General features: G+C 33.4%; 1 protein-coding gene across 1 annotated transcript; it reads left to right on the forward strand.

Annotated features, from left to right (window-relative positions):
- Positions 1 to 2018: 2018 nt before the first annotated feature.
- LOC110633240 (1-aminocyclopropane-1-carboxylate oxidase homolog 1-like) lies at positions 2019 to 3342 on the forward strand. The gene is made up of 3 exons (XM_058145172.1): positions 2019 to 2554; positions 2681 to 3002; positions 3088 to 3342. Exons 1-3 carry the CDS (start codon positions 2019 to 2021, stop codon positions 3340 to 3342), a joined length of 1113 nt encoding a protein of 370 aa, XP_058001155.1.
- The last annotated feature ends 12501 nt before the right edge of the window (positions 3343 to 15843 follow it).

Genomic DNA, 15843 nt, shown 5'->3' on the forward strand with positions numbered 1-15843 from the left:
ATAATTTTTTTAGGTGGAGAATGGTGTACCTTTTACTTCCTCCGTCTCATTATATAATAAATAATTAAAAAAAATGTTATCTCACTTTATTATTATTTTAAAAAATAAAAAAATAATTATTTTTTTCAGCTTTATTCTTATATAATTTTAAAAATGAATAAAAATAAATTTTAATTAAGAATATAAATAAGCCTGAGTCAAGGTAAATTTTAATTTGTTCAAAGTAGCTAGGCTTGTTTGTATTGGGTCAGTCTCAAGCTCGATTTGACTTATGTGAAATTGAGTAAATTAATTAAAATAAACTCGAACTCAAATTTAATAAATTCAAGCTCAAACTTAAATTTAATAAGTTTTATCTCGAATTTGATAAGATTGAGTTCAAGCTTGATTATTATTTTACTTATTTTAACTCATAATTATTTTTATAACATATTATTTCATAGTTATTACTAATAGAAATAAAAAAAATAATTTATAATATATTACAATTAATTTTAAAATAACACAAATTATAATATTATAATAATTTTAAAAAAATTAATATTTTTTAATTCAAAATTATATAGTTTTAAATTAAAATTATGCAATTTTTTAAATTATACTATAAATTTTATGTGATTATAATTAAATTTATTATTTTATTTTCTAATGTTATTCTAATAAAATATATTACTTTTTACATTTTTAATTAATTTATACATTAATTGGCATAAGCTTTTAAACATGCAGGAGAGTCATCATCGGCTCGAATTTCAGCATGTGAACAACAATGTCATGAAAAATTAAAGAGGGCAAGAGAGTAAAATGCTGAAAACCTTTACAGCTGACAATTTTAGCATTTTCATTTAATATTTATACAAGTTTTTTCTTAACAAGTAAAATTTTATGCTTATTAAAAAAAATAAAATTTTATTAATTAAAATATTCATAAAAAATTTATTATTTGTCAACCACAGAACAACTGGTCATCAAATCGTCCCCAAAACACTGTATCTAATATCACATGGTGAGAAAAAAACCTGGAGTAAAATTGGTACACAGCAAGTCCAAAACATAAAGAACAAAAACAAAATCATAAAATAACAGCTGAAACCGAAAGAAATAGCACAAAACAAAGCAGTTGCCACAGGCACTAGATACACGAGGCTTGCACTTATACAAGCTTTTGATTAATATATGCGGAGAAAATTGATCGGATCTAATTCTTTCTTAAAAGCAATTTTAAAAAAAAGAAGATTTATTCAAGTCTTATATATAAATCTTATCAATTTTGTATATAAATTTTATGCACAGTATAAATATCTTATCTCAAACTAATATGAAATAATGCGTCCTTTCAATGTCCAAACATAAACATTTGAAATAAACATATTAATGGTTGATCCAATATTAAAATAAAGTAGCCTAATTTCACCTAAAATTTAGCTCAAAGAAAAGAGATTTACTCAAATCTTATAAATAATATAAATACCTCGTCTCAAATCAACATAACACAATTTAAATAAAATAAAGTTACGTTCTGCATTTAGCTTTCATGAATGATAAGCTTTTTAGATTAAAATTAACTTAAAAAAGGAAACAGATCTAAAGAAATCTCAGCAGCTAACAAACCATTTATCAGTTGGTGGCCAAAAATGGGCAATAATTATGTCAGTATTTGTAATCTTGTGTATATATAGTCATCTTTGCAAGGCATTTGAGACGAGCTAGTGTAGAGCACAACAAATCAAGTGAGCGAGTTTTGCTCTGCGAAGTGTGTGAGTGAGGGGTTGAGTGGTGTAGCGCTCTAAATATTGTCAGTGTGCATGTGTGTGTATATATATATATATATTCTCATTAAGTGTTGAGTTTTAGTTTTACTTTGAGCTTCTTATTTTTGGCTTCTATTTTTTGCAACAAATTACAAGTCATATAGAGACGATTATGTTATTTTTAGTGTAAAGAAAAGAGGGGACTATTTAATTAACTTTTGATATTTGATTCTGCTTTTCTGTTATACAGTTCTTATAATGGAAATGATGGAAGGCCAAATTCTAGCAGGAAAGAAACGTGAATCTGAGTGGGAAAGTGAACTGAAGACTTTTGACGACACTAAAGCTGGCGTGAAGGGGCTTGTAGATGCTGGGGTGACCAAAATCCCACGCATATTTATTCATCAGGATCTGTTTGCTAAGCCTGATGATACGTCAGGTTCCGATGAACCCAACTTCAGTATTCCTGTCATAGACCTTCAGGGCTGCGATATGGATCCAAGCCTTCAGGCTGACATCATTACACAACTTAGAATTGCCTGTGAGAAGTGGGGTTTCTTTCAGCTGGTTAATCACGGAATCCCAATGAGCATTTTGGAGGAGATAATTAATGGGATACGTAGATTTCATTACCAAGGAGTTAATGAGAAAAAACAGTTCTATTCTCGTGATTACACGAGAAAAGTGCTGTACAATTCCAATTTTGATTTGTATCAGGCACCAGCAGCTAGTTGGAGGGATACTTTAACCTGTGTTCTGGCACCTAATCCTCCAAATTCTGAGGAATTGCCTTCAATATGCAGGCAAGTTAAAACACCATCATCATCAGCATTTTCTTCTCAAAATTTCCCTGTGTTTCCTTAATTTGTTTTGAGAAATAACAAGCCATATATTAATGTTACCAAGATTAATGAATGATTTATATGCAGGGATATAATTATTGATTACACCAGCAGAATTATGGGAATAGGAGTTACTCTTTTCCAGTTGTTAGCAGAATCTCTGGGGCTGAAGCCCAATCACCTGATAGACACGGGTTGCGCAGAAGGACTTTATCTCCTTGGTCATTGCTACCCAGCATGTCCTGAGCCAGAATTGACTATGGGCTGCACGAAACATGCTGACAGTAGCTTCCTGACTTTACTTCTACAGGACCAAATCGGTGGCCTCCAAGTCCTCCACAAAAATCGATGGGTCGATGTTGCCTCAATACCTGGAGCTCTAGTGGTAAATGCGGGAGATTTGTTACAGGCAAGTCCATTTCACATCAAGCTTGTTTATATTATATGGAACCAATTCCATCAACTTTATTAGATTTCTTCGTGCCTTTGTGCAGCTGATCTCCAACCGTAAATTTATTAGCATCGAGCACAGGGTGGTAGCCAAAAATGTTGGTCCAAGAATTTCAGTGTCATGTTTTTTCAGGCAACATCTTTGGCCAGAATCATCAAGGGTGTACGGCCCTATAAAGGAGCTGCTATCAGAAGAAAACCCTCCAGTCTACCTGGAAACCACCGTGAAGGACTTGATACAACTCAAACACTTGAAAGGAAATGATGGGGTTTCCAGACTGGAACATTTAAAGCTGTGAAATTGGCCAGTATTCTGTGCCGTATTATGTTATTATAATCAATGATTATAACGGGTGAGTTAACGATCGTAAGTGAGTGTCTGGTGAATAATTGAGAGTATGTGTCGTATGAGTGTGATAAGAGTGGATGGTTCTCCATACTTTCTTAAGAGAGGTTGTGTGTATGTTTGCGTACGAGCAAGGAGGACGAATAAAAGTGAAATATTAAAAAATTTAACTGCGTGCGAGTGTAATTTCATAATTTAATAAAATAATTTTTTTTAATTTCTTCTTTTTACTCTATCAAATCAATAAACTTGAGGGGTGAACTGTGGCTTTGTATAATTTAAATGGTGTTTGATTTGCATTATAAATAAGAAAATGAAGTTATAAATAAATTAATAGTTTATTTGATTAATAAATTAAAATTATTTAAAATAAATAAAAAAAATAATTAGTAAAATATTTTTATTTATAATTTATCTATTTATTTTTAAAATTATTTTTTAATTAAGTAAAAAATTACATTATTTTAATAACTTATAAAAATATGATATTACTTTTATTTTAAAAATTATAATACTTAATTATATATTATTTTTAATAATTTTGACATAATAAATTATTTTTAAGTATATTTTTAATCAAATATTTGAACTATTTAAAAATTACTTTTAATTAATTTAATCAATCAATTAGTTATTTTTAAAATAAATTTTAAATTAAAAAATAAAAATAAGTAGTGAAACTATACTTTCTCAATATCCCCGTCAACTTTTACTTGCTAAGAATATTTGTTGTACGTATATCATTTTTTATATTCATATAAAACTTATTTTTTTATATAAAAAAATTATTTTTATGTATATTGAAAATATTTTATAACCTTCCTAGAGAGAGAGAGCAGTGTTACCATTAATTTCAGATGCATGTTGACAGGATTTTGTTATTGACGTTTGTGTCATACGTGTCTGAGCAATGCGTCTAAAAAAACTAAGGGTATTGTAAATGTCATACTCGAATTTATAATTTATTAGGTGTAATGCTGAATAAATAATTTAAATTTATTGAGATAATTTTACTAATTATATTAAACTTATTTTTTTATTAAATTATAATAACTTGATACTGTTTTTTTTTATAAGCAATAACTTAATAATGTTAAAAAAATATTATAAAAAGATTTTTCAAATATACATTAAGTCATTAACATATGAAATTTAAAATTAAAAATTTATATAAGCAATTTATTATAAAAAAATATTCAGCTTATATTTTAGTTTGGTCATTTAAAAATTAGAAATTAAAATAAATTATAAAATATTTTTTTTTATTTTGATAAATTAAATAAATTGTTTAAAAAACTAAGTTAAATTATCAAAATTAATTTTGTTTGATTTAAAATTTTAAATCAAATAATACGTATCCTTAATTATAAATTAGCAATTACCAATATTTTGGTTTCGTTTGATTGAGGTAAGTAGATTAAAAAAATAGAATATTTTTAGAGAATATAAAAAGAATTTCTTATTTGATTGCATTGTAGAATAAACTTATAAAAAAATAAGTTATTCTACTTTTTTATGAGCGATTTGATAAGTTATTCTTTTCTAATAAAGTGTAATTTAATTTATTAACTTGTTTTTAATTTTTTACTTTTAAATTATATTAAAATATTATTATCTTTTATAATTTAATATCAAATTTATTTTTTTAAAAAATTAATTTATATATTAAATACATTTATATCATACATTATAAAAAGTAAGTTTTTCAAAGTACACTTTTTAGAAAGTAAACTTTTAAGGCTCCATTTGTTTTTGCAGGTGAAAAATATTTTCCAGCTTTTTAGAATTCTATCAGTTAATAATAAAATTCAAAATAAAAAAAATAAAAAAATCAAATTCAAGATATTTGTATTTTATATATGGTTTAAAAAGCGAAGGAAGACAGATTTTAATTGAAAAAAATAGTCATGTAAGACGGTGTTTATTTATTTATTTATTTTTCCAATTTTTAGCTTTTATAATATAAGTTATTGAAAGTTGATTGAAACTTGGCTATGGCGACGTTTGATTGTGCATGTGAGCGTTTGCGCTAGCGCTCTTGCCAGGCACGTATCAAAGAGTTCAGTGAGAAGGGTTCACAAAATAATGCCACATCCTCGTGATTACTGAAACGTAATCACAAACCATTAGCAGAAGAAAAAGCCCACCCCACTGAAGTTTATCTTCTTGCCAATTGGCACAAGTTTTTAAACATGCCGGAGAGTCACTGTCGGCTAGAATTTTAGCATGTGAACTTCATATTAAAGCTGAAAGAAATTTTATGAACATTCAAGCTGGCAAACAATGTCATGAAAAATTAAAGAGAGCAAGAGACGAAAACAATGCTGGAAAAGGATTTCAGCATTTTCATTCATAAGTGATAATTTATACGAACTTATGATAAATACATGATCAAACAAAATAAAGAAGTACATACTACATTGAACAAAAAAAGAAACAAATCATGAGAAATCAAAGCACCTAACAAACAATTTATCAGTTTGTGGCCAAAAATCGGCAATAATTATGCCAGTGTCTTGTGTATAAATAGTCATCCTGCATGGCAGTTGAGACAAGCTAGCGTAGAGCACAACAAATCAAGTGATCGAGTTATACTGCGTGAAGTGTGTGAGTGAGTGGTGCCAAGTGAGTGCTTGAGTGGTGTAGTGCTCTAATAATTGTGAGTGTGTACGTGCATATACATGTGTAAAAATAATTTTTTTCTTATTGAGTTCTGAGTTTTAGTTTTATTTTCAGCTTCTTATTGTTGGCGTCAATTTTTTTGCAACAAATTATAAGTCATATGGTGACGATTGTGTTATTTCTAGTTTAAAGAAGGGGGGACTCTTTAATTATCTTTTGATATTTGAATCTGCTTTTCTGTTACACAGTGCTTATAATGGAAATGATGGAAAGCCAAATTCTAGCAGGAAAGAAATATGATTCTGATTGGGAAAGTGAACCGAAGGCTTTTGACGACACCAAAGTTGGCGTAAAGGGGCTTGTAGATGCTGGGGTGACCAAAATTCCACGCATATTCATTCATCAGTAGCTAGTTGCCAAGATTGATGGTAACGTCAGGTTCCGATGAACCCAACTTCATTATTCCTGTCATAGAGGCTGCAATATGGATCCAAGTCTCAGGACTAACATCATTGCACAACTTAAAATTGCTTGTGAGATCTTTCAGCTGGTAATCATGGAATCCCAATGAGCATTTTGGAGGAGATAATTAAGGGTGTTATTTTTGTGGCTTTGAATTTTGGATATCTTTTCCATGGATCCGAATTGTGACCCGACCCGAAGTGAAATCTGTGATTGTAGCGGAGGGCATCGGCCGATAGGCTCGGGCTCTAAGCCCACCACTAATCTCCTTTGGGGTGCGAGGGTAACGCCTCCGTGGTATGGACCAGTATAAATATTGTAATATTTTACCCTTTGCGGTAGAGCTATGAGATATTCGTGAAATATACTAGGATTAGGGTTTGAGAGTTCTACTTGATTGTATCTTGCTCTTTTCATCATAGTGGAACTTTTTTCTCTTGTCTTGCCTGTGGACATAGACCTTACGGTTGAATCACATTAAATCCTATGTTATTCTTCTTATCTTTTCAATACTGTGTGATTGTGAGATTTGTGTGTGTTCCTTAGATTTGCGTGCTTATTATAACAAACTGGTATCAGAGCTTTGTGCCCAAAACCTAGGGTTTATAGATGGCATCATCTTCAATGAAGTATGAGATGGAGAAGTTTGATGGTGGATTGAGTTTCAGTCTATGGAAGATTAAAATTAAATCTTTCTTAATTCTACAAGGTCTATGAAAGGCAATCGAGGATAATTTTCCAGAAGGTATGAAAGAGGTGGAGAAGGCTGATCTAAAGGAGAGAGCCTTGAGTGTGATTTTCATGAGCGTAACTGATAATGTCCCACTCGAGATTGCTGGTGAAAGCTCACATCTGTGGCATGGAAGAAATTAAAGGAGTTGTACTCTGCCAAATCATTGACCAACCGCCTGTATCTAAAGAAAAGGGTTTACAATCTAAGAATGAGCGAAGGTACGTCCATTAAAGAACATCTGGATGAATTCATCATTATGGACCTGAAGAATATTGATATTGAGATTGATAGTGAGGATCAGGTCCTTATTGTGTTATGTTTTTTGCCACCCTCCTATAAAACTTTTATTGATACTTTGTTGTATGAGAAAGACATATTTCACTAGACGATGTTAGTAATTCTCTAAAATCAAAGGAGTTGAAAAAGAAATTTCCAGATAATAGAGAAAGATTTGAGGGGGAAGGTTTATTGAGCAGGGGAAGAACATATTCAAGGGAGGGTTCTTCTAGCATCAAGAAATCTAAGGCCAGATCTAAGTCAAGAATGAAAAAGGCCAACTGTTTTGAGTGCGGGGAGCAAGGTCACTATTGGAGAGACCGTCCCAAGTTGAAAAATAAAAAGGGAAAGCAATCAAAAAGTTCTGCGAATGTGGTTGATAGTTTTATTGATTCTGATGGTGATGACAGTGCTGGAGAAATTTTATCCGTGAGTTCAGATCATGGACAAAATTCCTGGATTCTTGATACTGGTGCTACTTATAACATGTGTCCAAACAGAAATTGGTTTGTCACTTACAAACAGATGAGTGGCAAGGTGTTTCTGGGCAATGATCGTGTGTTATCTGTTAAAGGAATTGGTAACATCAAATTGAGGATGTTTGATGGCGTTGTCAGAACTATAGAGTGTTGGCATGTTCCAGGACTAAAGAGGAACCTGATTTCTCTTGGGACACTTGACTCTCATGGATTTAGATACCATGCAGAGAATGGAGTTCTCAAAGTGTGCAAGGGCTCTATGGTACTCATGAAGAGCAGTTTGATTTCAGGATTGCATTTTCTTCAGGGCAGTATAGTTTTAGGGGAAGCTGCAGTAGCATCCGGAAGTAATAATTAGAATCAGACTCAATTGTAGCATATGCATCTTGGTCATATGAGTGAAAGAGGATTATCTGTGTTAAGCAAGCAGGATTTATTGGACAGGCAGAAAACAAAATCTATGGATTTTTTTGAACACTGTGTGTTTGACAAACAGACTAAGGTGAAGTTCGATAAAAGGGCAGTGTGCAAGACCAGAGGAACGGTAGATTATATCCACTCAGATCTATGGGGTCCTAACAAAATTCCTTCCAAGAGCCGTGCCAGGTACTTTATGACCTTGATTGATGATTACTCTCGGATGGTGTGAGTGTATTTTTTGAAAACAAAAGATGAGGCATTTTCAACCTTTGTAAAGTGAAAGACGATGATTGAGAAGCAGACAGAAAAGAAGGTCAAGCGTCTTAGAACTGATAACGGGTTGGAATTTTACAATCGTGAGTTCGATGTATTCTGCAGTAATGAAGGTATAGTAAGACATTGCACTTATACAAGGACACCACAACAGAATGGTATTGCAGAACTCATGAACAGAACGCTTTGTGACAAAGCACGAAGCATGCTCGCACATTCAGGATTGGGAAAGGATTTCTGGGCTGAAGCAATTAATACAACCTGTTTCTTGGTTAATAGATCTCCATCTACAATTATTGAGTGCAAAACTCCTTTTGAGATTTGGTCTGATTCACCTGCTGATTACTCTCAACTGAGAGTATTTGGTTGTCCTGCTTATGCTCATGTGAGATGGTAAGCTTGAGCCGAGGGCAAGAAAATGCATATTTCTAGGGTATGCATCTGGAGTGAAAGGCTACAGGTTGTGGTGCAATGATCCAAAGTCTCTAGGATTCATTATCAGCAGGGATGTGACATTTAATGAGTCTGTTTCATTGGATAGTCAGAAGGAGAAGTCAATAGCAGAATCAGATCACGGTGTCAGAGAACAGGTGGAGCTTGATATTGATATTTCAGCAGTTCAGTCTAGTGATTCAAAGGATGAGGTGCAAGATCCTAATCAACAAGAGGATGCACCTGAGCAACAGCAATAGGAACCATATAGCGTTGCAACTGGTAGTGAGAGAAGACATATTAGACCACCGCAGAGATATGCATATGCAGATCTAGTTGCGTTTGCCTTGTTAGTTATTGAAACAGTTGATGTGCATGAACCCAGCAATTATAGAGAAGCTATTTCTTGTTCAGATGCATATCAGTGGGTCAGTGCTATGAGTGAAGAAATTGAATCTCTTCGCAAGAATCAGACTTGGGAGCTTGTAAAATTGCCTAAGGGACAAAAAGTGGTAGGTTGCAAATGGGTGTTTAAGAAAAAGGAAGATATTCCAGGGGTTGAAGCACCTCGATATAAGGTATAGTTGGTAGCAAAAGACTTTACTCAGAGGGAGGGGATTGACTTCAATAAAGTGTTTTCTCCAGTTGTGAAGCATAGTTCTCTCAGAATCTTACTTGCTATGGTTGCTCTTCATAATCTAGAGCTTGAGCAACTAGATGTGAAGACAGCATTTTTGCATGGTGAGTTGGAGGAGCAAATTTATATGAGTCGGACTGAGGGATTTGTCATTCCAGGTATGAAAAACCATGTTTGCTTGCTTAATAAATCTTTATATGGTCTGAAATAGTCTCCTAGGCAGTGGTACAAAAGATTTGAAACATTCATGGTTCGTAATGACTTTAATTGTAGTTCATATGATAATTATGTGTATCATAAGAAACTTTCATATGATTCCTTTATTTATTTGCTGTTGTATGTAGATGATATCCTTATTGCTGCTAAAAGCATGTCACAAATTAACATTCTGAAAAAGTAGTTGAGTGATGAGTTTTAGATAAAGGATTTGGGTGCTGCAAAGAAGATATTGGAAATGGAAATTACTAGGGATAGAAGTGTTGGGAAGTTTTTCTTGTCTCAACAGGCCTCTGTTGGGAAAGTGCTTAAGCGTTTCAATATGAATAATGCTAAGCCTGTGACTGTTCTGTTTACTACCCATTTCAAGTTATCTGCAGACATGTCACCAAAAATAGATGAGGAGATGGAGCACATGTCTAGTGTTCTCTATTCGAGTGCTGTTGGTAGCATCATATATGCTATGGTATGCACCCGACCTGACATTTCACATGCAGTTAGTGTTGTGAGTAGATACATGGCATGCCCTGGGAAAGAGCATTGGCAGGTAGTGAAATGGATTTTGAGGTATTTGAAGGGTACTACAGATATTGATCTGACATTTGACAGGGCTAAGATGAGTGATTCAGTTGTTGGCTATGTGAATTCAGATTTTACAGGGACTTAGACAAGAGTAGATCTTTGACAGGTTATTTGTTTACTCTTTCTGGAAGTGCTATCAGTTGGAAGGCAACATTGCAAGCTACAGTTGCTTTGTCTACCACAGAGGCTGAATATATGGCCTTAGCAGAGGCAGTAAAGGAAGTTTTATGGTTACAAGATTTGGTGGGTGATCTTGGGCTGATACAGAATAAGGCAAAGATATTTTGTGACAGCCAGAGTGCAATACATCTCATAAAGAATCAGATGTACCATGAGCAAACTAAGTACATTGATGTCAGACACTTCATTCGGGACATTGTATCTCAGGGGAATGTAGTTGTGCAGAAAGTCTCTACACATGATAATCTAGCAGATATAATGACCAAGGGAGTCCCAGTCAGCAAGTTTAGGCATTGCCTAGACTTGGTTGGTGTTTGTAGTGCTCAGTAATGCCCTTGCGAGGACATATGGCAGGACAGAGTGTTTTGTGGTTATTTTGTTGATGATAGTAGAAATTCAAGCCAAGGGGAAAAATTATTATTTTTGTGGCTTTAAATTTTGAATATGTTTTCTATGGACCCGAATTTGTGACCCGACCCGAAAGTAAAACGCTGCGACCCGATTAGGATAAAAAGTGAAATTTGTGATGGTAGCTGAGGGCACGGGCCAATAGGGTTTGAGAGTTCTGTAATATTCTGCCCTTTGCGGCAAAGTTGTGAGATATTCGAGAAATACACTGGGGTTAGGGTTTGAGAGTTCTGATTGATTGTATCTTGTTTTTTTCATCATAGTGGAACTTTTTTTCTCTTATTTTACCCGTGGACATAGACCTTACAGTTGAACTACGTTAAATCCTGTGTTATTCTTCTTCTCTTTTCAATTCTGTGTAATTATGTGATTTGTATGTGTGCCTTAAATTTGCGTGTTTGTTATAACAAAGGGGATATGTAGGTTTCATTACCAAGAAGTTGATTTGAAAAAATAGTTCTATTCTCGCGATTACACGAGAAAAGTGCTGTACAATTCCAATTTTGATTGTATCAGGCACCAGCAGCTAGTTGGGAGGGATACTTTAAACTGTGTTCTGGCACCTAATCCTCCAAATTCTGAAGAATTGCCTTCAATATGCAAGCAAGTTAAAAAACCATCATCATCAGCATTTTCTTCTCAAAATTTCCTTGTGTTTCTTTTATTTGTTTCAGAAATAACAAGCCCGATAATTAATGGTACCAAGATTAATGAATGATTTATATGCAGGGATATAATTATTGATTACACCAGTAGAATTATGGGAATCGGAGTTATTCTTTTCCAGTTGTTAGTAGAATCTCTCGGGCTGAAGCCCAATCACCTGATAGACATGGGCTGCGTAGAAGGACTTTATCTCCTTGGTCATTGATACCCAGCATGTCCTGAGCCAGAATTGACTATGGGCTGCCCGAAACAGGCTGACAGTAGCTTCCTGACTTTACTTCTACAAGACCAAATCGGTTGCTCCCAAGTCCTCCACGAAAATCGATGGGTCGATGTTACCTCAATGTGATGTGTTCCAACCGCAAGTGCACGGGTCGTTCAAGTAGTATAGAAAAAGATATCGTTCCCACGAGGAGTTGTGTTAATGATTGAATTTTTGATATAAAATAAAATATGTTAAAATTGTATTTTAATCAAATTAATAAAAGAAATTTAGGAATTTGAAGCATAAGGTATGAAAATGCAAAACTAAATTTAAACAATGACTAATTTAATAATTCGCAAAATAAAGAAATTGATAATAATGAAAATTAATAAAATGAGATTAAACTAAACACTCAAAAGTAAAATTCCAAGCAATAATTGATGAAAGACGATTCTGGAGTTAAGGGTTCATATTTAAGTCATTTTGGGATTTTTCCTAGCTAGCCCAATCCATGAAATTTATGGGTTTAAGGGAGATTAATTCTAAAATCCTTTGAAAACTCTTTCGAGTGAGACAAAGCGTGCCTTAATTAACTTAATCCTACTTTCGTGGAGTTAAAATTAACCAAGACCCATTGGGTTCTTTAATCAATCTATTAAAACCCTCTTAACCCTTAGTCTATTTCTAGATCTAAGTTAATTAAGTCCAATTTCTTGATTAACTATCACTTGGTTTTCTCCTTTCGGTGCTTCAACCAAGGATTAAGAACATAACTTAATGGGGCCCTTCATTAAGCATGTGAATAAGCACACAAAAAATGGATTAAACCTCATAAATTCATTAAATTGGGACTAACCCAGTTCAAATCCACAAAAATAACTAAATATTACATCCCTTACTCCAGAATCAAAGTAAAACTACTCACTACCCATAATGTTTACAATATATTCTTAGTTTGTATGGAAATAAAGCTTTAATCTAAGCTAGGAAATAAGAAACTAAACACTAGAAATGTAGGAAAAATGTAAGAAAAGAAAGAAATCTCCAAATCTGATTGGAAATGGTGTGGAAAATGATTGTGTCTCTTCAGCTGCTCCTCTTTCTCCTCTTCCTTTCCTTTTTCTGCTCCTTTTTTAGTCTTCTCCCCCTCTAAAATGGGAAATGAGACTATTTATAGCATTTTCTGACATAGAGCCCTAAAATGGTGTGTTTTAGGAGAAATTTTCTGAGAGAATCTTTTGCCAGCTCATTAATGAAACCTTTGTGGGACTGCATAAGTGGACTGCATAAGTTATGCAGTCCCTTATCTGATTTTAAACTATTTTTGGTTCACTTATGCAAAACTGCATGACTTGGCGCATAGGTTATGCACATTTCCGTGAGATTGCATAAGGGAGGCGTGAATCTGCATAAGCTATGCACTCTCCTTATGCACAATTCGGCAGGTGTTGGAACAGTGTTTCTTCTCCTCATGCGGATATGCATAGCTTATGCGGCAAGTTATGCGCAATTTTGTCAATGCATATTTCCACTTGAAAACTTGTTTTTGACATCTTTGGCTGTAGAAGTCACTCCTAAATGGCAAAATTTCTTTTCAGTCCTTCAAAAACACCATTTTTCCTACAAAACAAAGTAAAAATTACAAATTAATCCAAAATTGACAATTATGAAAAACTAACTAAATAACTAATGAAATTAGCTAAAAGTAACTAATAATCAAATAAAATGGCTATGAAATTAAACCTAAATGATTATGCAAAATGTATGCATCAAATACCCCCAAACTCAAGCTTTTGCTTGTCCTAAAGCAAACTTTAAAGTGTGATGCAATTTTTTAGGGGTGCCTTATCCAAAGAGCTATGAAAATCACCTATTAAAGTAACTTAACACACCTTTAGCCATACCAGCAATCCATATACCCATCCTTCAAAATGCAAAGAATCTAATGCTTATCCAAGCTTTCACCGCTTAGCCATCAAGTCAATTATCATTCAAAATCCCCAAACCAACCAATCAAAAGAGAGAGTCATGCTCAAAAGGAATTCTAGGACAATCAATAACCAAAGTGTCTCTATATAGAATGATGGAATTAAATGAATGAATAGATAATTTTCCAATCCCATAGGCAAATTCCCTATTCCTATCTCCACTAATGTAGCAAGTACTATCAAGAGATCAAAGGTCTTTTTAGGGATGTAATGGGGCCATGGGGTTCAAAAATGAGGCTAAGAAGAAAAATGGGTAAAAAGGATTCAAAGCATGAGAATATTTTCAATTTTGACAACATAAGGTACACTTTTTATTTTATTATATTTTTTTCTTTTTCTCTTTTTTTTTTATATATGGAGGAGAGAAATACACAATGAGAATTGTCAAGTGCTAGCATAGTTTACAAAACACATAAAAATGGAGGGACATTTTGATTCTTTAAACTTGTATTTTGCATTTTCTTTTGATGATTGTCCCTAAAATTTGCCACCCCTAAACTCATTTCTTTTAATACTTTGGGTGGATTTCTTTCATTTTGAATGACAATGGTGAAAAGCACATATACTAGCACTTTTACAAGGTGACAAGCATTTCTTCTCCCTTTTATTGCATTTTTTTCTTTTCTCTTTTTTTTTAACTCATTATTTTTTTTTGAATATGTACCTAATGTTATAAATAATTATTCTCATGAAAAGGGTTGGAGTGTTTGGTTCATTGGCTAGGTAGTAATAAGAGTTTCAAGAAAAATTAGGGACAAAAAGGCTCAAAAGGGTTTACAAGGATCAATTTTAATTAGGAAAAGGGCCAAAGGTTTAAAATGAGAAGGTTTAAATCAAAGAATGCCTAATCATCTCTCTTTTCAAGTACAAGCTGGTATTTCGCCTTGAAAGGTTTAGAAAATTTGTTCTAGGATTGGTGAGACATCATTTGACTACCTTATATCCAATAACTCCCTCTAAACACTTCCATCTCCAAATGACTAGTTGGGTGGCTTTTTGGCTAAGAAGATATAGGCAAGGGATAGACACTTCAAAACCTTGCATCTCTTAGGAAACTTTCAATCCACAAACCCAACTAAAGGTAAGTCAAATCACTCTCATAGGCAACTTTTCAATACTCAAGGGATTTGGCAAAAGATTTTAATGCATGATGCATGATTCCTAAAAATGAGTAATGCATTAACTAAATGAAGGAAGTCTAATTGTGTGCAATGTGTATAATTCTAAGTGGTGTATAATGTGTGTGTAAATGTGTAATGTATATGTAAAATATTTACAATATATGTAAATGGAATGGGATGAGATGCTTCTATACTCAAAATGTGAAAAATGTATGAAAAATGTAAAATGTAGCAAAAATCAAAATGTGCACCCCCAAACTCAAAATTAGACATTGTCCTCAATGTCTCAAGTAGTGCATTATCAAAACTCAAAGCAAATAATAATTACCAGGAATTGTGAAATTTAAGAGCAAAAAGAAAGAGTTACCTGGTATAGAGCAGATGAGAATTCAAGAGATAATGGGGATGGATAAGAAGCTGCACAGGTTATGCAAAATAAAGTGCTGTCCAGAACAGGTGCATAAGGAGGGTGCATAAGCTGTGCGGTTCTGCATGAGTGCCATAAAGTGCTACAAATTGACGTGGGGGGAAAAAGGAGTGAAAAGGAATATCGGGAGGTGGAGGTGGGAAAATGGTGCCGAAAACAAATTTTGATTTGAACAGGGCATGTGTTAAGGCTGCATAAGTGAAAAGTGAGTGTGCATAACTTATGCACTCTCTTATGCATATTTCGGTGGGTGATAAAAAAGTGTGAAAAACTGATTATGCAAGAGTGCATAGCTTATGCGCTAACTTATGCAAGTTTCGGCTTGTT

The sequence above is a fragment of the Hevea brasiliensis genome, chromosome 4 (genome assembly GCF_030052815.1).
Source record: "Hevea brasiliensis isolate MT/VB/25A 57/8 chromosome 4, ASM3005281v1, whole genome shotgun sequence".
NCBI classification, from domain to species: domain Eukaryota; kingdom Viridiplantae; phylum Streptophyta; class Magnoliopsida; order Malpighiales; family Euphorbiaceae; genus Hevea; species Hevea brasiliensis.

What these genes read in the sequence shown, in the direction of transcription:
- LOC110633240 (XM_058145172.1), top strand. Translation starts at nt 2,019, where the DNA reads ATGGAAGGCCAAATTCTAGCAGGAAAGAAACGTGAATCTGAGTGGGAA. An exon ending in GAATTGCCTTCAATATGCAG is followed by an intron (nt 2,555 to 2,680) that starts GCAAGTTAAAAC and finishes ATTTATATGCAG; the next exon opens with GGATATAATTATTGATTACA. An exon ending in ATGCGGGAGATTTGTTACAG is followed by an intron (nt 3,003 to 3,087) that starts GCAAGTCCATTT and finishes GCCTTTGTGCAG; the next exon opens with CTGATCTCCAACCGTAAATT.